The sequence below is a fragment of the Callorhinus ursinus genome, unplaced genomic scaffold (genome assembly GCF_003265705.2).
Source record: "Callorhinus ursinus isolate GAN/ISIS: 27379988/994484 unplaced genomic scaffold, GSC_fseal_2.0 scaffold9, whole genome shotgun sequence".
Taxonomy (NCBI): Eukaryota; Metazoa; Chordata; class Mammalia; order Carnivora; family Otariidae; genus Callorhinus; species Callorhinus ursinus.
In genome coordinates this window covers 61,545,115-61,572,502 of record NW_027397071.1, presented here as the reverse complement: position 1 = coordinate 61,572,502, position 27,388 = coordinate 61,545,115, and the positions used below count along the sequence as shown (strand labels likewise).

Below are 27,388 nucleotides of genomic sequence, written 5' to 3'. Positions count from 1 at the left end.
TTCATAAGTACAAACAGTATTAGCCTCATAGGCAAGTGTATAGCGACTGAGTAAGCAGGCAACTGTACACTACTGAAACCACAACTGTCATTTTTTATTTAACTCATGGGTCAGACAATATCAAGCTTATATCTGAGGGCAAGTTCATTAGTGTTTGACCAGGGTATACTATAGGGAATCCTTTTTTTCCTCTATCTTACACGTTTCACAAAACACCATTTTTAGGACTAAAAACAAGGAAGAAGGCAAGAAATGGACAATCATAAAGTAAAACTAGTTGCTTTCTAAAATATATATTTTCCTATGCCAGATCCTTTGTCTACCAAATATGATCATCAACACAAAGTACATTGTTTTATAACTGCTAAATGTGGCAACAAAATTACTGAGGGAAAGGAAGCCAGTTCCTTTTAAAAAAAAGGCTGTAGTTAAGAATTTCAACACCATTCACTCCTTTATTCAATATTAAATGCCAAATGCTTTATACATGAATATATCCCTCAGTATCCCTATTAGATGGCCTTATTTCCACTTTACAGAGAAAAATGACACCTAAGGATTTGCCCAATTGATATACTTGCTTCTCTATGTAGATATTTAACAATGAAAAATTTAACATATCCAAAATTAAACTATTCTCATACCCAGTCCTATTTTAATAAATGGCACTACCATTCAGTTACTCAAGTCAAAAATTTAGGCATCATCTTTCATTTTCACCTTAATCTCACCATTCATTCCTTTTAATTCGTAACTAAAACAAGACTACCACTGTCTCTCACCCGGACAAGTACAATAACTACCATAAAAGTCTAGGTGCTTTCACTTTTGCCTTCTGCAATCTATTCTACACATAGCAGCAAAAATAGTATCTTAAAAAACATAACTAGATCATGCAATTTTTCTTTTTGAAACCTCTAAAAGCATCCCATTGCACTTAGAATGACTTGGTCCCCACTTCTCCAAATTAAGAACTAATTATTCTCTCACCTACCAAGTTATTTGTTTAAAGATGAATATGTGACCCAAGCCGAGCCAGTTAAATCAGTAGCAGAAATTCGACTGTAACTATGAGAGAGGCAAATTTCACTAAACTTACTAAACTTACAGAATAAACTTGGAACTTTATGTACTAGCCACTGTATCAGCACTTGGGAAAACACCGACTGAAAATAAAGATAGTTCAAAATAAAGTGGAAGCAAAAGATAAGACTGCAGTTTATGCTGGTTTGTGCTAGACATATCACTTGTGCTTATTCATTATTCAAACATTAAAAACTCACTGTATGTCAAGTACTATACTGGGTAGACCCCAACAGGACTAGAAAATAAAAGGAAACTTTTTTTTTACATATATCAGAAAAATGGTATTTCCTTAAAACAGTTACTTTCATGCTTCCATGCTTTTCCTCTTGTCTGCTTGGAAAATTCTTACCCATTTTTAAATGTCCACCTCAAATATTACCACCTGAGAAGGCCTTTTTAAACCATATAGCCAATGTCAGTCCCTACAATCTTCAATAGACTTCTGTTACAGCACTAAATCATCTTTAATACATATGGGCTTATTTCCTTAGAAGTCCACATGAAAATTATCCTTGTGCTGTAAGCTATTAGCATGGTGCTTAGCAAATGGTAAGAGTGCCATGAATATTTGTTGAAATAGAAGTCCATATTTCTTTTACATAGGAATAGCTTTATACAAATGACTCTAATGTAAGATATTACAATATTAGGTATCCAAAATCTCACAAAGAGCTAAGAGGAAAAGTCATTCTATCTCTATGGAAGATTAAAGAAAGCTTTACAGAAGTGGCATCTTTGAGCACGGACCTTAAAATCTTTCTAGATATGGACATGGAATGTAAAAGCAGTCAGAACAGAAGACAGCATGAACAAGGAAAGGTACAAGAAGTTGCAGGGGTGTGTGTCTAAGAATGCAGAGCAGCTCTGAGTGGTTGGAGCTTCTGGTAAATAGGAAGAACAAAGGTGAGGTTGTTTGTTTTTAGTTCATAGCAACACTCAGACATCGAGAACAATTTTTATTACTCTGTAGATATTTAGGATATGGAATTAAGTATCTAATGGATGTTGAACTAGACCTTAACTTGCTACAGAACACTGCAGACATACAGTAGTACAAATAAGTAAAACATACCTACGACTCTCCTCCTGAAGCTTACAACAAAAAAGAAAGCAATGGACACAATGATGAACAATTTTCACGCAATCCAGACCTCAGTACATCTTTAAATAATAAAAATCTGTATTCAATGCTTATTATTAGGCATTGTATTAAGAGCTCTAAATGCACTAATAAAGTTAATTTTTCATAACAAACCCCTGAAATATGTCATCTTTGCAGAGATGAAGAAACTGAGGCATGGAGAGACTAAATAACTTAACAAGGTCAAATTTAGTAAGTGGTACATCTAGCATAAAGTGCCTCCCCTCACAAAGGTAAAAAGAGAGTGAGTTTGAGTGGACAAGTTTCTTAGAGGCAGCAAAATTTTGTTGTAGTTATTGAACTAGGTGTTTGGGTTATGCTGGGGAGTAATTTTACTTCCATGAAGCATATAGTCTAGTGGGAAAGACAAGTAAGCCGACACATAATTACAACTTCTGATCAGTCCTATGAAGGAAATAAACTAAGCTTAATGATGGAAACTAACAAAGTAGTGGAAACCTAGTTAGATTGGGGAAATGGTGGCAGAGAAGGTCTTTCTAGGAAGACATTGAAGCTAAGACTTGAAGAATGAGGAGCCAATCATACAAAAGATGTTCCAGATAGAAGGGAATGTAAAAAGTAGGCAAGAGCCTTATGCACTTAAGGAGGCAAAGTGATAATTCTCAGTAAATTCTATCTTATTTCTATAAGTTGTATTTCAATTTAGTATTGCCTAAAACACGTTTTTACTGATTAATAAAATCATAACATTGTGCAGTTAAAATGTAAAGCATAATAAACAAAATAAAAATATTGGTAATTGCTATATATTTCCACATGTAACTGTATGTCACAGATATTCTAAAAGCAAATACTAAAAAATAAAATAGTTTCTATACAAGCATTTAGGTACAGTCTTAACCATACATCTTAGCAGTTAATACATCTAATAACAACACCATCCAGACTGACAATACATTTCTGGTAAATGACCTAAACATGAATAAATCCTAGAGCCTAAAAGTTTTACCTTTGTTTCACAATAAGTAATATTTTGCCTTGAGATAAAATCTAGCTAAAAAGGAAAACCACTTTCACTATGATGTACCTAGTATACATAGTAGGTGCTCACCAAAAGAAAGCATTTTTGTTTCATATTTAATTAATTACGATACAGACTTAGGGAATCTTAAAAGATTAAAATAATGTTTTCTAAGTTGAAGCAATGTTAAGCTCTGATAGTGTATGATAACAGGAACATCTAATTAATATTTTATAAAACTAGCATTCAAGTGTTATTGACAATTTGTTTTATCACTAAATATTATAATTTTTTAAAGTTTGTTTCTTATTATCCTTTGGCTAAAATTCATTTTATAGAAAAGATATCTTAAGCAGAAGTTATACTGCTCCTTCGGCTAAAATTCATTTTATAGAAAAGATACCTTAAGCAGAAGTTACAATGCTCATTTTATTAAGGAAACACTTCGAAAATCCAACATGGATTCCAAGAACTTTAGAGCCAAAAGTATCCTATGGGATCATCTGGTAAAAACAATTCTCAGTGCAGTATTCTCCATAACAAGAATTTCTCACACATAATCAGAATTTTTTATAAAATACCTGAAAAAAGAAAAGTTAGTTGTATGCTTCATTTCTACCAAAATTTGTGATGACCTTAACTTTGTCTGAAAAATAAAAAGTAGTTATTCTTTTCATGTTTTGATTATAAATTTCAAATGCCTATTAATCTCTGGAAATGATCCAACAGTATTCTGGAACACAAACACACACACACACACACACACACACACACACACACACACACACACTTGAAAACAAATACTAGCAACACTATAAATTTTTAACCCAAACAGGAATCTCACATTTTTCTGAATAGCTTCTATCTCTTAACTTTTCCACAGAATAAGCAAGGTTATATTAAAATGTCACCCCTCCATTATTATTATTCTTGAATCAAACATCTTCAGTATCTGCAATGCACAAATTCCAAACAGCACAGAATTTCAACATGCAACTGAGTAGCTGATACTGAAAGATGTACCTCTAGAGATAAGAGTGCACTTGTACCTAATTAGAATTGTTTGAAATTTTTCGCACTTTCAATAAAACCAACAAATATGCATGTTGTGTAATGTCATTTTCTGTCTGTCTCGATTTTACCAACAAAATATTTAACCTATTGTGTAAAGTGAGAGTAGAACTTCAGAAATAAAAAAATTATGTTGGTGATTAACCTACTTACCTCCTTGGTCACAAGAATTAACCTGCTACCTATTCAATACATACTAGTACATCTCAGCCCCCCCTTTTTTTTCAGTAAGCTCTATGTTCAACGTGGGACCTGAACTCACGACCCCAATATCAAGACTGAGCCAGCCAGGCACTCCTATCTCAGACTTTTGAAAGGGATTTAAAAGTACTGTAAGTAACATAAATATAATGTATAGAACATAAAACGGAACTTCACAAAGCTGCTCTTTCTATTCTTTTAATACTTAACGTGTTGAGATCTGAGTATAATGTTTATTTTCTTCAAAATTTAAAGGAAATTAAAACTGTAAAGCATTTTTCAGTTTAGATAGCTATAGATGGCACGTGGAAGGCCAGAAAGCACAGCATTTTTTTTTAAACTTATATGTATCATGATTATGGAGGATATTTTAGAAAAAATAAAAAATCCAAATGATTAACATTTTCTTTAAATTTCATTTTATATAAATGTCACTTTTAATAAAACTGACAGTAACATTAATGAAAAAATAGTTCAAGTTGTTTTAATACAGTAATTTTTAGTAATATTTGAGGTCCAAGACATTGTATTTTCATTTGTCGGTATTTATATCACCTATGACTAGAGAGAATTAATCAGTTAAGTTACCTCTTATAATGTGAAAGGAAATCTTTCAGCTAATTTGAGATGGTTCACACTACTGGCTTCCAACTTGGAAACTGAAAGGTGAGTCAGTCAGTTAAGCAATGGATGCCAAAAACTACTTAGTAGGCAGCAAAGTCATAGCAGGAGTAGCTTAACAAGGTGATAATGGACAGAAATGCCATCCTTACTGTGCTATTGAAACATCTGTGTTTAATAGACTTGGTTTCCAACAGACACGTTTTTTGGTTCAGACTCTGAAGCAAAAAGAAAACTGCAGACCATGACAATGGGCCATTTCCGATCTCAAAAAATACACTAGACTCTGAAATTCAGTCTCTGCCAGCAGGAGTCAGACAGTAGAGGAATAAGGCAGCTGATATATTCAATCACTTATTTATTCATTAACTCTGCAAAGAGTATTCCTATCATAGGGCAGGCATTGAGAAAGAAATGAATCTGAAGGAATTCACCAACTATATGGGTTAGAGAGACACAACTAGTGATGGCTGGTAAATTGGTTCTCCCAAAACAAAAAGCCATGATTTGAAGAGTTTGCCAATTTACATGGTGTAAATACTCCCAACTGTGGCCAATTTCAAACTACCAACAGTTTATCAGGTTCACAAAATTCCTGAGTATCTAATCTAGCAATCAGCTTTCTTGCACTGACAGGAGTTAGCTCCAGCACAACTAATGACTTCAATCAAATTTTTGCAGTTAACACCAATAAGTGCTATAACAGATGCATATGTTAAGTGCTATGGTTGGAACAGCTGAATGGAACTCAATTTCAACAAATGCTTTTTCTTCTATATTATTTTCCCCCCTATTATTCTTAAAGCATTCTGTTCGGTTCTGTAGAGAACATAAAGATCAACAGGACATAGCTCCCCTCTCCTCAAAGAGCTGAACAATGAGCTAGGACAAGTATATAAATGAGTGTATGAGGCACAATATCACATCGTGGCATAAGGGCAAAATGAAGAGGTAAAGAGAGGTTATATCTATAAAAGGACAGAGGATTATAGAAGATTTCCTGAAGGATTATCAGCTGAGTATGGTCTTCCTGAAATATATATAGAGAGAGGGGAGGGGTCTTTGAACAGTTTAAAGAGAAGGGGTCAAGCTGAAGGAGAATTAAAGAAACCTTTTTAAAAACAGTGAGGCATTGGGATGCCTGGGTGGCTCAGTAGTTAAGTGTCTGCCTTCAGCTCAGGTCATGATCCCAGGGTCCTGGGATCGAGCCCTGCATTGGGCTCCTTGCAGGTGGGAAGCCTGCTTCTCCCTCTTCCACTCCCCCTGCTTGTGTTCCTGCTCTCACTGTCTCTCTCTCTCTGTCAAATAAATAAAATCTTAAAAAAAAAAATAGTGAGGCACATTTAGAGACAAGTAATGTCACTTAGTAAAATCTGAGGTACATGGAAAGAAGAATAATTCCTATAAAAAGTATTTTAGTTACTAAAGTTATATTCACATTGTCTCACTTTCATTTGCATAATTAAATAATACCTGTTAAGCAAGTAATATTACCACTGCTAATCTTACAGATGAGGAAAGAGTCTATATAGTGAGAAAGAAGGAGGGTGAGGTAGGCTATTTCTCAGTAGAGACAATGTGAATGGATTAAAGATTTAGGAAATGAAATAAATGAAGGTACTGCAAATCACACAATGGGAAAAAACAATGACTTTATTGGGGACTCTTATACCACTTACCTATAACCTGCATCAGCACCTTTATCTATCTATCTATCAAAGATTTTATTTTTTAAAGTAACCTCTACCCCCAACATAGGGCTCAAACCCACAACCCCAAGATCAAGAGTCACATGCTCCACCAACTGAGCCAGCCAGGTGCCCCAGTACCCCTATCTACCTAGAAGGAAGAGTGACTACATTCATCAAGTCCTACATTCACATCCTCATCAAGACCATTGTATTTCACAGTTTCAGGTGGTTCCATTTTCAACCTGCACAGCCATATGGAGCAGGCCTGACACTAGCAGATGCTATAAGAATCAAATGCAGTAAGGCAGGGAAAGGAAGTTGAAAAGTATAAAACACTAACCCAATGTGAAACTTCCTTCTCCTTTCCCCTCAGTGAAGTAATCAACAACAGCTAGAATATCACTGACTACAAGAATCTCTGTAGAAATTCATTCAAATTACTGTGAAATAAAAACCATTCCCTCTTTTAGTGGATCTCCACTAGATTATAGATACATGATAATTTTCTCACAGAGAATATATTTTTCTAACAGGCTAATTAATATCTTTATTCTCATAAGAAGTACTTATTCCATGCTCAAATATGCTTCTACTACATTCACAGTAACAGAACAAACTAATGGAAGCACTATGCAAAAAAGGCACCAGTCACAGAAACTCTGTATGATGATATAATCAGTACCCTTAAAAAAAAAAATAATCAGTACCCTTTAATAGTATTTATGTCCATGTTACCACCATGCAGAAAAGATGGTAATAATCCACTGGACTGTTACTCAATAGACTTACCTGCTACTTGCTCAATAGACTTACCATCAAATAGTCAGAAACTAAGTAAGAATCTGTCCCCTTTCAAGTATTTAACAGAAATGCTTACGTGATTCCATACAACTCTCCAAAGCTTAATAATGTCAAACTCAAAAAAACTCTCCAACATTACAAAGTCCATTTTCTCTTGGTTTAACTTCAATAGAAAAAGAAGATATCTATCTCAAAAAGAGTTCTTTAAATTCTTGAAATTGAAACTTGGTGTTTTTATATAATTTATCCTGGTGGCATCATCCCCCAAGTCTTTAATCTTCCTTTTTGGTAAAATTACTCAATTTGTAGTTGTAGTTCTCTTATAAGCTCTCAGTTCTCCATATCCATTTTTTGGTTTAGTTTATTTTTTATTTTCTATTATTTTTTAAATGTACAATTTAGTGGTTGTTAGCACACTGACAAACTTGTGCAACCATCATCACTAATGAATTCCAGAATGTTTTTATCACTCCATTAAGAATATCCCAAGTGGGCAAAGGACCTGAATGGACATTTCTTCAAAGAAGATATACAATGAACAATAAGCACATGAAATGATGCTTGCTCACCATCATGAGTGATTAGGAAAATGCAAACTAAAACCACAATGAAATACCATTTCATATCCACTAGAATGTATATTATCCAAAAGACAGATAATAACAAATGTTGGTGAGGATGTGGAGAAATTGGAAATCTTATGTATTGCTGGTGGGAAAGTGAAATGTTGCAGCCACTGTGGAAAACAGTACAATGGTTCCTCAAAAACTTAAACATAGAATTATCTGTGATCCAGGGTTTCACTTGTGGGTATATGTCCAAAAGAACTGAAAGCAGGGGTATTTGTACACCCATGTTCATAGCACCATTATTCACAATAGCCAAAAGGTATAAGCAACCCGAGTGCTTCATCAACAGATGAATGGATAAACAAAGTGTGGTATATACACACAATGAAATATTATTCAGCCTTAAAAACTAAATTCTGAAAAATGTTATGACATGAAGGCATTATGCTAAGTGAAATAAGCCAGTCACAAAAGGACAAATACTAATCCATTTATGTAAGGTACTTATAGTAGTCAAATTCATAGAGACACAGAGTAAAATGGTGGTTGCCAGGGCTGAGGGGGAGAGAGAATTGGGAAGTTACTGTCTAATGGGTATGGAGTAACACTTTGGGAAGACGAAAAAATTTCTGGAGACGAATGGCAGTGATGGTTATACAACATTGTGAATGTATCTGATTCTACTGAACTGTACACTCAAAAATGGTTAAAATGGTAAATTTTATGTTATGTAAATTTTACAATGGAAAACAGAAAAATCATACATATAGAAAATTCAAATATTTTTTTGCAAAGCCAAGTATGCTTTTTTTTTTATTTTAGAACTCTAAAAATGAGTTTAAGTAGGGAGAGATATGTGCACAAAAACAAATTTGTACACATATAAACAAGATTTAAATCGACTTTCTTAATTTAGTAAACACTCAGAATACACATGAAGGTCTTGTGCTGTGTTTAAATTACATTATAGTTCTCATTATGTAAAACTTTGTTTATAAAACATGTAAATAAACAATTATTTAAAGATATTTAATATTTTAAATACATTGTGTTGCATAACTAGTGGGTTATGTAAAAAACAAAACAAAGCAAAACAACAAATAAAACCCTGTATTCATTAGTAGCCACTACCCATACCCCTTTCCCTCAGCTATGTGTTCCTGGCAAAAACTAACCTACTTTTTAATTTTTTTGAATAGGCTTTATTTTTTAGCATAGTTTCATGCTTATAGTATATTTGAGCAGAGGGTACAAAGGTTTCTCACATATCCCCTGCCCCCTCAAATGCAAGCCTTCTCCATTAGCAACATCCCCACCAAAGTAGTATATTTATTACAAATGATTAACCTACACTGATTGACATATTATTATCACCCAAAATCTATAGTTTATTTTAGGATTCATTCTTGGTATTATACATTCTATGGGCTTGAATAAATTTATAATAACAGGTATCCACCATTATGGTACAGACTAGATTTACTGCCCTACTAATCTATCTTTTGTCTCTATACATTTGCCCATTCTAGGCATTTCATATAAGTGGAATCATATAATGTGTGGTCTTCTGTGTCTGTCTTCTTTCACTTAGCATAATTTTTTTTTAAAGATTCATCTATGTTGTAGCATATATCAGTACTGCATTCCTTTTTTATGACTAATATTCCACTTATGGACATGCCATATTTTGTTTATTCATACATCACATATGTTGATGGACATTTGGACTGTTTTTATATTTTGTCTACTAAGAATAGTGCTGCAGTAAATATTCATGCACACATTTCTGTGTGAACATGTTTTCAATTCTTTTGGTATATGTCTAGGAGTGGAATTACTGGGTCATATGGTAACTCTTTGTTTAGCTTTTTGAGGAACTGACAAATCGTTTTCCAAAGCTACTGCATCATTTTGCATTCCTACCAGCAATATCTGAGGGTTCCAACTTCTCAATATCTTATCAACACTTGTTACTGTCATCTTTTTATTCTAGCCACCCTAGTGATATGAAATGTTATCTCATTCTGGTTTTGGTTTACAATTCCTTAATGACTAAAGATGTTCAGCAACTTTTCATATGCATGTACTCACTGCATATCTTCTCTTGAGAAATATCCATTCAAATCCTTTACCCATTTTTAAATTAGGTTATTTATCTTTTCATTGTTAAGCTGTAAGAGTTCTTTATATTCCAAATACAAGTCTCTTATCAATAAGTGATTTGGAAATATGCTCCTCCATCTGTATTTTCTTCACTTCACTGATGGTATCTTTTGAGGCATAGAAGTTTTTAAATTTTGATGAAGTCCAATTTACCTATTTTTCCTTTTGTTGCTTGTCTTTTTGATGTCATATCTAAAGAAACCATTACCTAACCCAAGGCCACAAAGATTTATTCCTATGTTTTCTTCTAAGGGTTTTATAGTTTTAGCTTTTATATTTAGGTCTTTGATCCAGCTGATTAATTTTTACATATGATGTGAAAGAGTAGTCCAATTTCATTTTGCATGTAGATATCCAGCTATCCCCAGCACCATATGTTGAAAACACTATTCTTTCCATGTTTAACTGTCATGGCAACCTTGCTGAAAATTAACTGACCTTGAGTGTAGGGATTTATTTCTGGACTTCCAATTCTGTTCCATTGATCTATAGGTGTACCCTTATGGTAGTTATCTTTATAGCCTTGATATTCTCATAGAATTTTAATTCACTTACAAGTGAAACTAATGACATTAAATTACTACCATTTTCTTTTACATATCTCAATACTTAAAAAATCTTATGTATTAGAAAGACTTGTTATGTTTATGCAACTAACCTTTAAAGTCTTGTTAGATCATATATATTCAAGGTTAAAGTCTACTTTAAGATAAAAATTAAAAATCTCAATTCTAGAAATTCAAACACCATGGCAAGAGAGGCCTCTATTTCAACCTTGAACCTCTTAACACCTTAAGTATTAAAGGGATATTTACATTCCACAGTGACATATATACATATTTACATACACGGTGACTACCTATTGACCAGTTCTCTCTCCCCCATCCCAACCTCACACACAAGGTTCAATTGAAGCATGTATGAAATTTCTAAATTCACATGTAATGACCAAATTTTAGAAGCAGGAAACTCCTCTGAAACCATTTCCTATTTTTCATAAATGACCCAGACCCAGAGTAGTTAAATGAATTACCCAAACTAATATAGCTAAGAAAGCAAAATATCAGATATTAGAATCCAGGTTTCCCAATTTCTTTTCAGCTACTGGATGGTGACTCATGTAAATACTTCCTCACTCAATAATCATTTATAAGGTGCTAGGTACTACATTTAGTGCTATAAATATGAAGATTAAATGACTGAGATCCTACCCTCAAGAAGCCTACCATAAGAAGGAAAATAAACACAAAACCAAAGAATAGAGGTGCTGCAATAGAAGTATACACCAAGTTCAATGGGACACAGGGATTTTATGCGTACTTTAAAGTTCTAAAACATTTTATATTTTCACCACAAAAACTTTGAGTTTCTGCAGTTCTACATTATGAAAAAGTCATACAGATGAAAAAGAAACACCAAGCCACTCAGGGCTAGACGATCATGCAGCTTGTTAGTAGCAGGAAGATTAGAACTCAGACTCCAGGCGCCTGGGTGGCTCAGTCGTTAAGTGTCTGCCTTCAGCTCACATCATGATCCCAGAGTCCTGGGATCAAGCCCCACATCGAGCCCCACAATCAGCTCCTTGCTCAGCAGGAAGCCTGCTTCTCCCTCTCCCACTCTCCCTGCTTGTGTTCCTGCTCTCACTATCTCTCTCTCTCTGTCAAATAAATAAATAAACAATCTTAAAAAAAGAAAAAAAAGAACTCAGATTTCATACACCATAGTGTAATGATCCTTCCACTATCACAAGCTAACTAACTGCCAATTGAGAAATAGATTAAAATCTGTAAGACTGCATCCCCTAGATTTGGAAAACAATTTTTAAAAACCAGCTATAACTTGCAATGACGTGGATGGAACTAGAGGCTATTATGCTAAGCGAAATAAGTCAGTCAGAGAAAGACAAGTATCATATGATCTCACTGATATGAGGATTTTGAGAAACAAGACAGAGGATCATAAGGGAAGGGAGGGAAAAATGAAACAAGATGAAACCAGAGAGGGAGACAAACCGTAAGAGACTTTTAATCTCAGGAAACAAAGTGAGGTTGCTGGAGTGGAGGAGGGGGTGGGACGGATGAGGGGGCTGGGTGCTGGACATTGGGGAGGGTATGTACTATGGTGAGCACTGTGAATTGTGTAGGAATGATGAATCACAGACCTGTACCCCTGAAACAAATAATACATTATATGTTAATAAAAAAATAAAAAAACACAAAAAAACAGCTATAACTTCATTTACAAAGAAAACACCAAGAAATGACCTGGCAGATATTACAAATTAAGGATGACATAAATCTATTTTAAAGTCAGAATTTTATTTTACACTTTTTGTGCAAACTATCTATTCTCAGTCTCATTTTTAACAAATAAGTGAGAGTTTAAATAGCTAAATCAGAGAGATCTCTCATAACCCCCTTGAGAAAGTACCTATTTATGTCAACATTAATACTTAAAATGCTTGAAATACTCAGAAAGCCTTGAATGACTTCACTTTTGCAAATGCCTTCAGGTGCAAATAATCTCATTGAGTTATAGATTCTTTTTTAATTCAGTCATTCATTAAACATACCAACTCTTTAACAAATTCAGTGGTAGGTCCAGAAATAAAGAGATGAATTTGATACTTTTCCTGTTCTTAAGGTGCTCTTAGTCTAATAGGGGGAAAAAATAAGTAAACAGATAACTGCAAATGAGTGTGGTAAATGCTAAGACAGATACATATTTACAGGGAGAGGAGAAGCTCAAAAAAGAGAGAACCAAAAATTTGACTACCCAGATTGAATAACCACCTGCCTTGCAACATCTGGCTTCCAATTACTTTTGGCAGTTTCAACAAATCAATTTCTCCCCTTCATATGACAAAGATGGGCCATACGTGAGGTCATTCAAGAAGGAAAATTATAAAAAGCATCATAGTCTCTAAAGCCAGTTCCTAGAAATCTAGAATAACTTCTGAGCAACAGAGAATATATATATCAATAACAAAGATGACCAGTTTGAAGGCATCAATCTTCATTTAAATTTATGACATGTAAACATATTAATATATCAATCACTTTTAGAGTCATGCTCCACATATTGCTCATTCATTATATACAAACATTGGTCACAATATTTGAAATTACAATTACCAATAGAAATTAGGACTCATAAGACATTTTACTATATTTCTGAAATTTCAAAATCCAAGCAAAGTGATCCACGTGCATATCTGTTATCAGCAACAAAAATTTTCACCCACAAAAAAATAGCCTTAAATACATCTTATTAAAATTCCCTCATTTACAATGTGAAGCATAAGGGAACTACCTCCTGATTCAACAGAAATGAACTGATGTTTAACTGATATTATTAGACATTACAAACATACCTCTTAGTTGGAAATACTTCACATTTTCATCAGGCAAAGGCAGGCATGTAAATGTAAAGTACTTTTGATAATAGAATATCCAAAGTACTAGAAACAAATGGCAACAGCATTCAACATTTGAATCTAACATATATAACCCATAACTTTAATGTTTTTGAAATGCAATTTTTATAAAACTGTGAACAAGAGAATCTGGAATGTCACTATCTCCCTCATAACTGATTTTATTTAAATATGATTTTTTAAATTATTATATTCAATTAGGCAACATATAGTACATCATTAGTTTCTGATGTAGTGTTCAACAATTCATTAGTTGCATATAGCACCCAGTGCTCATCACAACATGTGCCCTCCTTAATACTCATCACCCAGTTACCCCATCCCCCCACCCCATCCCTTCTATAACCCTCAGTTTTTATCATTTTTCCTTCATAATGATTATAGTTATCTCTTCTATATTAACTGAACTATCATAAATGTGATAACTATGCTCACAAAAGAATTATGACAAGTATCAAATCGGTGAAACAGAAAAAAATCATAAAATAGAAGGAAAGAGCCTGAGAAAGTCAACTGTAAAACAAGATTTCAATTCATTTGAAATAAAGCTCTAGTTTGACATATAAATCTTTAACTTTCCTATATGCATTAGGAGTTTCCAATGGTGCCATCTTGGATAGACATTCACTGTATTAACATTTAGAACAGGCTTAGCTCTATCAGAGAAAAGAGAATTAGATAAATGGATAGAAATAATGGTCTGGAAATGTGACATAATCAAGAGATCCAGCAGGTATGTAAAAATTCTAAAGCTGCTTATCTTTAAAATCTATAAAATGGAAGGTCCAGTCTCTTTTATAATATGGCTTCTCTCTTTCTAGCTACCTGCTTTTTTTTAAAACTACCTATCTGCAAGGCAAGGAAAACTTTATCAGTATTGTTAAATATTCTCCTCACGGACAACTTGAAAACAATTCAGACTATATCAGTCAAATAAGAAGTCATAGCACCCTGAATTCTAACAATGAAACAGAAATTACTGATATACAATAGAATCTTATTTAGAACATTTTCTTGTCCTCTCAATCTGTTGGCTAATCCTGGGCTTTCTCTGGAGTCTATCCTATGCTGCTCTTCAAAAATACAAAATTAAGATTTATACTTTCTCAAATGGAGGATACTAATCCTAAATATCACCCCCCCACACAAACACATACAAATATGAGCCCCTATTGTCCTTTGCACAGTCTTTATTTTGGAGGGAGAAAGTATTTTCTTGGATGCCCACAGTCATGTCAAAAGCTTAACTAGGAGGTTCCTCTTTCACCTTCTTCTGGAATTGGTCAAATCATATTTATTTCTTCACTGTTTTGTTGTTTTTTTTTAAGTCTCTAAATCAACCCCAACAAACATCTGGCTTTTATTCTTATGCCTTCAATTACTTTTAATTTGTGGGCACTTGACTTTTCTAGCATAAAGTTTCAAGGAAATTATTCCATAATCAATGTACAGAATAGCTGTAGCCAAAAAGGAAAAAATTCCTTCCTTGATTTCATCTACCTGGATACATACCATACCTCTGGACATCACAGGCTAAAACTGCTGGCATTTAAAAAATTCTATTTTGTACTCTAAGTGCAAATCTAATTTGTTTTCCACTGTCACTCACAGGACTTTCCCAGCATTACTCTTTTCCAAAATACCTTCTTTCCTCAATTCCTTCATCCCTTTCCATCAAGTGCTCATGTTCAGTATTATTTCACCCCCTGCTCCCCCTCCACCCTCATGCATAAGCTGTAAAATAGATGTAAAGCTTGGTGTAAGTCCAAAAATTTTATGATCAAAATACATACTTAGCAAATTGTTTGGCTAAATCTTTCATGTATGATGAAAGATTATTACCACAATTCATTAGCAAATTATAGACTTTGAAATGTAGGCAGACAAATATTTGGCCCTGTATCAATCAATTTGGACCAGCTGGGTAGAAATTCACACAATCCCAGGAAACCCGGGAAGTGAGGTGCTCTTTCATTTTTCATTCACTTGAAACATTAAAGAAAAATTATCATTCTATAAAAATGTCCACTTCTCAAGATTTTAGCAGAGCCATTTTAGATTGAGTTTTATTTTCAGTCAATTACTACTTTAGTGACCAATAAACTGATCATTTTTCTTACAATCAAATGTGGAAGAATAGTGCCTGTGTATATATAGGCACCATAGTATTTGATACCCCAGTTTAAAAGCTTAATATTTAAAAATGGTTCTGTTGCCCTAAAAAGGGGAAGGATATACTTTTACATACACTAAATCAGTTTGGAAACAAATTTTGCAGTTATTCACAATAAATATCATTAACATTCCTTCTCTGAGCCTCTCTAGCCTAGTAAGGTGACCCTGTACAAAGATTCTGATTGATCCTATGTCTGTCTGTTTTGGTTAAGCTACAAGGCCGTATATGGGGACAGCTGCACTTTGGGAGCAACTTAAAACAAATTTCATCTTAGTGGCATCTAATCCAGTGCTTGGTACAAGACGCATGGAAAAGTCAGTGTCAAAATTAAACAATGCCGGCTTTGCAACGAACAGATGCTTTTGCCTTGCAGCTGTAAAAACTGTAGAACAATCCAGTACTCTACTGTCTGGTCACGCAATGACCACAAAGCAAGGAATACATTTTGTCATTTATAAAAAATGTTTGTTACAAGCTTTTAAAGTCTTTTTTCTTTTAAAAATAGTTTTTTTTAAAAGAACGTATTGAGGCTAATAATAAGGTAATATAGCTCTAAACTGAGCTATAGAATTTTTTTAAAGTTTTATTTTCCATACTAAATATGTTTGAAAAAGAACTCCTTGACTAGATAGTATTAAGTCATACACAAGACACATTAGACAAAAGAAAAATGATCATAAACAGATGTTTAAGGGGTTATGGACAAATAATCTTTGGTATATAAGGATAAACATGTAAATAATTTTCAACATGCAGGCCTTAATATACCTTGACTCAATCTAAGTAATGTTTATGAGCACCTTATATTCACTTACCCATCCTTTGATTTACTTCTTTCTCGCTCTCTTTTTTTTTCTTCTGGGGTTGGTTTGGGAGAAGAATGAGGTTATTATTCTTATTTTATGGCTGGAGGATATTTAAATGTTAAAATATTTCTCAGCTTAAGTAACATGGTACCTACACCTACCAAGTCTATTAAAAAAAACTGTAGCCTTTTCCAACCCTTCCCCTGCAGGAGAGAAACTTGTCTTTGGCATTCAGGAATCTAGGAGTTAATATTTTAATACTGAAATAAACTCTTCTTCATGAGGAGAAAGGCTCCAACTACTGTGCCTATGAAACCAAAGAATCAGCCCCACCTAAGTTAGTGACTGCATGGTCACGGTCAAACCATGTCTGCTAACTGAAGTTTTAGATTTAAAGATAGCTTTTTATGGTACCTACAAGAAAGAGAATCTAGTAGTCTTACCTTCATTTTTAGCCCACTGCAAAAAATTTTTCAGTAAGTTTTCCTAATCATTCATATTTTTTCTAGAAATCCTTTTCTCCCAAAGGATATCAATTCATTAACACCTCATTGCTTATAAATTTCATTATATGTTTTGTTGGTTGAAGGTTTGGGGATTCCCCTTATATTCTTCCCCACCTCAAAACTTGTATTTCAATGAATGAAGTCCCAAAGTAATGACATTAATAGGAAATGAAACAAATTTTATTTTAAATATTAAAGAAGGCATGCTACTATTAAAAGTCTTTGAAAAATAAAACTCAAAATGTTTTTGTAGTTGTTACATTTCTACATTTGCTAAGAATGTAATTAACATATATTGATATGTAAAGCATTATTAGTGCTTTATGCCTTTTAAAGTATAAATTCTAGATATTCATTTAAAGAGATTGGCCAAACTTAGAAACAGTCTTCTCTATGAATTGTTTACAGTTATCTTTAAGTTATATATTATTGGCAAGATTTTGTTGTATTCTTTGCTAATAACTACAATAAAAATGCACTTGAATTAGTGTCAGTATGCCATCAAACAAAAGTAGACTATGCAACAAAAATGTATCACGAGAACTAAACTTAAAAGTATAAAAACATACAAAATTGACATGTCCTAGATGTAATCCCTTGTATCTTATCTAACCCACATAGCTTAGAATTCATTATTTTACAGTGTCAGTATTCCAAATTACAATTGTACGTAAACAGCTTTAAGGATAATTATAAATCTGCACAATCTGGGCTAGCTAATTTTCTTGTTGTGTCATAATAACTTTGGTTAATAATAAGAATTATCCTAACAAGAACTATGTGAGAATATTTTGTTTGGAAGTGTATTCCAATTTCAGGTTATTAATTATACAATTCCATTCACATTTAATGGACTTTAATATACTACATATTTTTAAAGGACTGTGTAAAAATTTGCAAAATGGTTGGCTCAAATAAATGGCTCTCTATTAAGTGAATTTTATCCCTTTGGGTTCACTCAATAACAGCAATATATTTTTAAAGTATATATTTTACTCAAAAAAATACATAAGTAAGTCACAAACCAAAAGCTAACAGATGTGTGACTTCTAATTAGTTATAATAATCTCTGCTTCAATGCCATTAGAATAAGCCTTTCTTTTCTTTTGAAAACTAAAAAAGCTTTTCTTTGAATTTTAAACTGTCAGGGTGCTTCAAAGTCAATGTACAAAATCTGCTTTGATTAAAATTTTAGACATCTACAGTGATAACTTTATGAAAGGAAAATATTAAATTATAATTATCCTAAACAGACACAGTCTTGTGAAACTAACCCTACATTCATGTTAAAACACAAAGAGTTGAATATAATGAATTTGATTCATCCTCGGACACAAAGCTTCCCCACAGTAAACTCAGTCAACTGTTGCTCTTGCGCCTATATTCATGGTGCTTAAATAGCGCACTTTAAAACAAAAAAAACTCCAATTGGCTTTTCATATATCCACCCTCCCCAAAAATAACGCACTTGAAAAACTCAAATGATATGAAAGGCTTCAAGGCCTCTTTTCTCCCTTTCATAGCCCTTTTTTTTATTTCTGTTTGCAGTAATCTGCCTTTCTCTTTCTCTTTCTCATTGCTACAGAGCAAGCGAGGAGGCTCAGAGCTTTGAAAAGGGGGCTCAGTGTGTAATGGGTCCACTAGAATTAATTTACTTGCACCAAATCCATTGAGCACAGAGGGTTTTTTTTCCCCCTCTCTCTCTCTCTCTGTCTCCCTCTCTCTTCTCAAATCATTTGGAGTCGAACGCAGCCCCCAGCCTTTGTAATTCTAGTAAAGCACTTAAAGTGCACAGTAGGTGTTCATGAGGACCATCTGGTCAAAAGCAAAACAAGCTGCTGATTTTGCCTTTGAATAGAATGAAGCAAGTGTGAATTAGTCTCTTCAATTAGCACTATTACAACCTGTCAAGTGCATATTGTAAAACAGGATTATTACAGTATTGGTCACCAGTGCAATTATTTACTCTCTGCCTTTTCTTGCATATAAAAATGTCTTATGTTTATTAGTTTCTGATAACTGAACGTAATTTCTCTTAACCCAGACATTTCAAAACTACCAACACACGAATCACAGATTATGAAACATGGTCAGCTAAGCAGATGTTAGGATACACATATCTTAAGTAACAAAGGACCAAAGCATTGCCCTTAATTCTTAACAAAATTTCATTGTTTCTATCCTCTTGAAAAGTATGTGAAGAAATACTTACATGGGCTTAAAAAAAAATTTCCCAGAGAGATTATTCTAAAATACTTTTGGGGAGAGAAAAAGACTTGTCAGTTCCAAATGGCTGCACTGTAAATATTACTTAAACTTATTTCCTAAGGGGATGATTTACTAAGAATCACAGGTAACCTCAATATTTATAAAATGATCATTAGCAATTTGTTCACTTAAAGTGGTATGACTTCAACAGATTATAAATTTCAACTTGAAACTAATAATATAAAGGGATATTTAAAAGAAACTCATAATGTCCTTTTCTCAAAGCTGAATAAAGGCTTCGATTCATTGCCCGATTGCTTAAGAAATTATATCTCTTTCATTCTTGCTAAGATGTCATTTGTGATTTCAAATTTTAAAAAATCAAACTATGATATATGCTAATTAAAATGGGTTCATTCTAATTGAGTTTATATATGCCGTTTATCTTGAAGTAAATTTATAAACCACTTAAACTTTTAATTAAATAAGCACACAATTTAATTTACCCTCTTGCATATGCACATTCTCAGCTAGTCTACTCTTCAGTTCTGTGCCAGCACCCCCGCCCTCTCTAAACTGGAAAACAAACAAACAAAAAAAACAAAACAAACAAAAAACAACTATACCTAAAACATTTACAGAAAGGGCATGTTAGTTAAGTAGTTATGGTCAACCCAATACCAGAAAATTGCTTATTAGTACAATCTCTAGAAAACTACATATTTAATACTGTTAATGATCTCTAGCATCAAAGGAGAATACTCTGAAATATACATTAGTCAAGCAAGTTCAGAAAGTAGCTAATAGAAAAATAGGCACAAAACCCAACCCAAGTTTCAAATTTGCAGAATCCAAACTAGCCTCATGATTTCACAATTATTTAGCCAAGATTATTTTTAAAGACTGGTATGATTTATATATTTAGTTCACTTCTTGTTGCTAATTTAAACTACTGGCTTCTCACTTGACAATCACTAATATTAGTAGTGAAATGTTTCACTATTTTATGCAAGATATATCTTTATAGGTCATCAATTTTCCCCTTTCATTCCCCTTAAGAACTAAATCAACATTAATAAGAACAGTGAGAATTCTAGGGTAGAGTGAAACTTGGAAGAGGATTTAAATAATTCCAATAGCTATTTATCATGCTTCTCGCTATAACAGATAAGTAATACTCCATGATTCCATACCAAAAATACTTAGGTTTCTTATTATTGTTATTCTGGGTCATGTGTGTATTCCTTAAGTTTGTATGACATCGGCAAAGAAAAGCGGGTATTCTGCTTAATAGAAGCTTTTGCAATAGTAATATGGACAACAAAGAATTGGTTTCCAAGAAAAGTTGGCTTGATTTCAGGGACTTCATATCCTTTTCCACACCTGGGTTTAGGATTTGCACTAGGCAAATCAATCTTTTTTCCCTTAATTTAACCAATCCCAAGTGCATTTGTAATCACAGATTTTAATAGTATTAGTATTACTAGAATCTGTATAATCGACTGTTTAAAAATTTGAATTCTCAGTGTAGAAAATTCATTAAAATAAGGTAAGCTTGTTTAAATTTTCAAAGAAATACACTGTTTTAAAGTGTGGCAAGTAGCTACTTCAGGACCCAAAAAGGTGGAAAGATGACTGTCACAAAGTAATTGTCATATTATCTGATAATTTCATAAGCGCTTTGTTGAAATGGAAAAAGAGAAGGGATTTTTATTCTATGACTACTTGCAACTTTCCAGTCTGACCTTTTTATACTATCATTGCCTTTTCCTCAAGTAGAAGGATAATGTAAGTGGAATGATTTGTAAAGAGTTTAAAAAAACCCTCAATATCTAAGTAGCTTAAATTAAAATCTAGAGCACCCAAAGGACATAAGTCATGCATTGTGAGGCAAGAGACCACAGAGCCAGAATGAACAAACACTTGCACAACTACGGTTTATCACCACTAACTTGCATGAACATATGGTCACTGATGAGTTTATTTGAAATTCAAACTGCATCTAAATTCTATTTTCTAATTCAGTATTTTAAAAAATGTATTTCGTCTAAATAAAGTTGAAATCATAGTGCCTTTTCAACACTATTTCATTTAATACAAATTTGTCTCTGGGGAAAAGCTTTTTTTTTATATACACAAGGCTTTCAAAATTTAAAAATAGCAAAAAATGGGCTATTTCTTCACCTGTAACAAAAATAATATACTCCTACCCTAGAAAAAAATCAGGTGTTTTTTTCTTCCTTTCCCTCATGTATTGGTCAGAATTCATTCTTTGAACTATTAAACAACACTGAAAAGAGATTTCTGAAACTGATGACAGAAATTAATTTATAATTTAAGATATATGGCATCATTAAGCTTCCACATTAATAGCAAAAATTCTAACATTTATAAAACCATACTGCAAAATCATATTGACATTGTATTTTTATTGTGTTGCAAACTGACTTTCAATCATACAACAAAAAAGGACATACTTAAGTATCACTGTGGGTTGCATGCCTGTAGCATAAGAGCAACTATTCCTCCCGAACCACCCCAAACCCCGAAATATTCCATAAGTTGAAGAAGAAAAGTCTTGGGACTAGGCCTACAGAGTGTGATCCTAGGCCCAGAGACTATAATCCTATATTCTTTTTTACTAAATTGTACAGAATAAAGGAGCTTCCATGTACCTGTCTACTCACAAAAAGCACTGATACTAGAAATTGCATTTATTTTGTCCTGGCACCTAGAATTTCAAAATATTATTTTAAATAAACTTAAAAGGGGGGGGAGAAAAAAGAAAAAGAAGAAACCAAACTCTTGTGAAGAAATACACAAGAATATCTGTCTTTGCAGAAATATTTCTGGGACATTTTTCATTTAGAAAATGGTCTGAAAATGGTTTACTGTTTTCAAGTCCTTGAAGCTTAAAATATATTGGATAATCTAAATAGCAGGCCATGGAGAACAGTTTCAGCCAACTGTGGCACACAATGGCACATTTACAGAATTTTAAATATTTCTTTTAATAATTGATGTAGTCATTTTGAATCATTCTGCATAGGATATCAGGTGTGAGCAGACTGCATTAACGCTGCTTAAACATTTCAACTTGTCAGTATGGCCAACTCGATTTCGGAAATATTTGCAGTATTTTCCCATCGAAACAGTAATAAAGGCAAAATAAATATATGCCACTACTTTATAATCACCGAACATTAATGAATATTTTATGTCTTTTTAAATCTCCCTGTTTAATTTAAAAGGGTGAAATTAAGTCTCCTCCCTGCAATATGCCAATTATCTGTAAATCAAACAATAACTTGGCCATTATGCTCCTTTTTGTTAATATAAGAGAAGCTAATTTGAAAACACTGAATGACATTTTTAGACTATCAGTTTAATAGTCCTTTCTGCCCTCTTGTGGGAGAAAGTTGAAACACACTTAAACTATAGAAATGTTTTAAAAAAATGTAAAAAAAAAAAGGTAAAAAATTTTGGCTATAAAAATTTCAATCAGAAAAAAAAATATAGCGGTGTATATTTATCCATCAAGCATTGTACTAGTCTTCAATTTAAAAAAGTAAATCAACAAAATGAAATTTACTTTGTATTATTTTTGCTTTTCTTGATTAAAATGGAGTTGTTTTGAAACTAAATTTCCTTATTTAATTACATCCAATATGTAATTTAAATTTTACTACCATGAAGTTACCAGAATAAATCTGCTATAGAGCCATAGTTAAACATTATTTCTTAAGTAAAAGCAACAATGATCCTCCAAGGAATTGAAAATTTAGAGACTAGAACACCCATTATATAGGTTAAAATGAAATGCCAATTAATACGCTTAAAATTCTGGGGAAAAAAAAAATCAAATAATTCAAACTTATGATTCAAAGTAGGGGCCAAGAAAAATTTTAAAGATTTTAGTTACTAGTCAACAAACTATTCAAGTGATAAACAGAGAAAATAAACTTTAAGCAATGAGCTACTTATGGCAAATTCAGAAGTTGAAATTCATTGACAAAACATCCAAAAAGGAAACCATTAATAGTCTAACCACTACTAAAACAATTCATATACGTCTGAAAAATGATTAGGTGAAAACAACTCATTCTTTCAATATGACATTAATAATTATCTTAAACAATGTAGACCAAGAAAAAATTAATGAAATAATCCAAGATTAAGCATAATTATCTTTATAAAAATATCAGTAGACAAATAATTGCTGTCTTCACAATTAACAAGATGTAACTGTCATAATCGTCATTTCAGTGTTTCTAAACACAATCCTGTCAAAGCCTTATACATTTTACCCAGATGGAGATAAATTACTGGCTTTTAAGTGGGTGGGGCCACAGGCAAAAAGGTACCTTTTCTCTCTTGGGGGCGGTTCTTTTTTGAAACAGTGGCCCTGGTTGGCCACGTTGAAGAAAATATTGACACTATATCTCAGATATTCTAAGCTAAAGACTGACAGTCTCCAACAGCATCTCACAAATACTGTCTAATGACTGTCTAATGTTGGGATTGAGCTACTAAAGAAAAGCCTCCTCAAACTCCTTTTGGAAAAAGGCAGGGTACACATTACAAATAATACATCTGAGAGCAACCTTTCAAATAAAATATAGGCATATTCGAAAATGCATGCTGTCAACAATTTCCAAATTAATATTTTTAACTATTACTATAAAACCGTAAAATACATTATAGAACAATGAACTATTTTTTAAGCAAGGTTTTAAGTTGACTATTTTAAGAGTTATCAAGAGCTCTCATTTATAACATCTATCTTTCTAGGTCAAGTCATTAAATAGATCTACAGTAATCATTGATGCTCCAGTTAATTAAAATTAAGAACCCAATAATGAAACATAAAGAGAGTTTCCAACTAGAACAGATAAGCCCTCTTTAACAGGGTCAACATTAACTGTAATGAGCTACCTTTATTCCTTAGCTGTGAGACATAACTCACCTCTTGAATGGTACTGCTTCCTGAGAAGTTCAGGTTGTACTCCCGCTGGACTTCTCGGTGGGTGATGATCAGCATGAAGTTTTGATTTAATGACTCCTGCAGGGCACTGAAAGGGTTGAAAGAAAAACAAGGAACTCTGAGATGAACATGTTCTAGCTTGCTTTACAGCTAGCTGCAAAAACCCCAGGAGTACCACAACCTCCACACAGGCATGTCCGGGCCCAATGTTATCATCTTTTCAGCTCCTAAAGGCAAGAGAGCATGCTGAGAGCAACCAAGGGGAGCTAACCTGTTAACTCCTTCTCTACCAAGGTGTTTTTAAACTTCAATTCTAAACACTTTGCATACATAAGAATTTTCTAGAAGTCATATGCTATTGTCTGCATATGTACTTCTTCCAAGAGAACCGAATTTTTTCAATTATATAAAATTCCAAATATGCCAGTAAGATGCATATTCAAAGACTCTGGTTCAAATCCAAGTGAAATAGGTGTTTTAGAAGAACAGAAATATAAAATAGTGTTTATACTCATGAATGCTGTGTAAGAATAGAAATATGGTTTCAATCAAAATTCAGAAAATACTGAAATCTCCAGAACTTTACCTGCTATATCAAAATTCCTTCAAAATATCTGTGCTTTCACTTAGGACTGAGGAATACACAGAATTTAGAAATTGGAGAATTCAGAGCAACATTAACCAAAATGTTAGAAATGTGTCAGAACCATGAAGAGTACATGAAATTAACCACATAAATTAAGAAACATTAGTCATGAACATAACAATAAAAAAATTTAAAGAAAAAAAAGAAACATTAGTCATGGTTCTATTTGTTTATGACAGTATTAAAAAGCACTATCAACACTGAAAATAAAAATCTGCCACTGTTGTGTATGAATAATCTATACTGGCAGCCTTGAGTATAATTGTGCCATGCCTGCAGAATTGGGAAAACAATTTGGGTGTGCTACACAGTTCTGGCCTCCATTACTCCTCCTTTGCTATTCTGTAACTATGTGATAAACATACATGCAATTTAAGATTAGGTAGTTAATCTGTCTCTCCCATTGTCTCCCATAGAGTTCCCAGGTTAATTACAGACTAAAAATACCTAGGAAACACCAATATACAGAATGAAATATTATTAATCAAAATCAAAGGAAGTAATACCCAACTAAAATAGAGTTTCTTTAGGCAGGAAGCTTTGTCACTGTATCCTTAGCAGTTAAGCATAATGCCTGTCACAATGCAGATAAATATTTATTGAACAATGAATAAATTGTGAATTTCCAGAAGGCAAGAGCCTTATCCATCTTTGTATCTCAGAAAGCAATGTTACTTTCTGGAAAACTACTAGGGGATTAAGATTTTGATGTTGAGTCATGTATTTATCAACATTAAGTCAATGCCTTGCATTACTCCATGTGCTAAGGAAACCAACCCAAATACATAGGTCCTGTCCATAAAAAACTTCACAATCTAAGAAGGGTAGACAGATATATAAACAGCCAGAGTAAAATGTAATAGGTACAACTAAGAAAGAGGGAAATGGTTAGGGAAAGCTTCAAAGGGGAAGAAAAATATAAGTTGAAATATGAAGTTAGGTAAGTAGGACCTTTGTGTTTATCATTTGGAAGGCATGAAATTTTTGCTTCGTTTGGGGAAGAAAGAAGGGTGGCACTTTTTAGACAAGGAAATAATAAGTGGAAGAACACAGCATGTTCATTCACTCAGTTAACATGTATTTATTGAGCACCTACGTATATTTATGACATTGTTCTAGCTGCTAGGGATACAGTAGTGAACAAGAAAAACATGATCCCTGCTTTCATGAAACTTACATTCCAGTAAAGGAGACAGACAATAACCAAATAAATGAGTAAGTAATTTGAGAAAATACTAAGTGCTGTGAAGTAAATAAAACAGGATTACAATTAAAAAGGTAACAGAGGGGCAGGGTGAAGGGAGTTATATTCAACAGAATAGTTAGGAAAGGCATCTCTGAGGAAGTGCCATTTAAGATGAGGCTGGTATGATAAGAGAGAGATAGCAGTAGTCTGATCATGTAGGTCCTTGCAGACCATAGTAAAGAACTTGATATTTATAGTAATTGCAATGGAAAGCCACTAGAGGTTTCACACAGGGAAATAGTTAAGAACTGACTTACATTTACATGTATACAATATTATTCCAGCTGCTTAGGCTACAGTGAAGAAAGAGTAAAGGCAGGAAGAACTAGGAGACTTAGGAGGCTAGTCCTGGCAAGAAGTGGTGGTGACTTGGACTAGGGCAGTAGAGGCAAAGAGGGTGAAGTGTTGTCAGGTTCAGGTATCTTTTAGAGGTAGAAACCAGACAAATTACTAATGGAATGAGAGAAAAACATAACCCCAAGTTTCTGGCCTAAGCAAATGGAAGAATGGAATTGGATTTAACGAGGAAAACTGGGGTAGGAACAGGTTGGGTGGGGAAACTGAGAGTGAAGTTTTGGCTATATTAAGTTTAAGATGCCTATTAGATATCCAAAAAGAGGTATCACGTACATCTGTACACAGGTAAAGGTCAACAAAGACAGTTCAGAGCAGGAGAGTTCATAGCATACTGACCATATTTAGATTTTGTGGGCAAAAGAAATAACCTAGAGAAATAGGTTGCTTAGAGAAAAGGAGAGAGACCAGGATGGAGCCCTGGGCATTCCAATCATTTGAAATCAAGCAAAGGAGGAGAAGTCAGAGCAAAGGAGATTGATAAATGGTCAGTAAGATAAGAGAAAGACCAAGAAAGTCCAGTATAAGTAACTGTTTCAATTAGAAAAGCATGAGTAATTATGCTAAGTGATGCTGAGACATTAAGTACAGTAAGGTCAGAAAAAATCACAGTGTTCAGGAAATTGTGAAAAGTTCATTATGACCACAACGAAGGGTGTGTGGGAGGAGTGTAATGAGGCCCAAAGAGTAGGTTGGGTCA

General features: G+C 33.4%; 1 protein-coding gene across 8 annotated transcripts in view; it reads right to left on the bottom strand.

Moving 5' to 3' along the window:
* Positions 1–27,388, bottom strand: part of FAF1 (Fas associated factor 1) — a 487,148-nt gene that overhangs the window by 216,294 nt on the left and 243,466 nt on the right. For all 8 annotated transcript variants that reach the window (XM_073896766.1, XM_025871569.2, XM_025871572.2 and 5 more), the window contains one exon: positions 24,425–24,530. In XM_073896766.1, the coding sequence (XP_073752867.1) occupies positions 24,425–24,530 (106 nt within the window). The remainder of the gene's footprint in view (positions 1–24,424; positions 24,531–27,388) is intronic.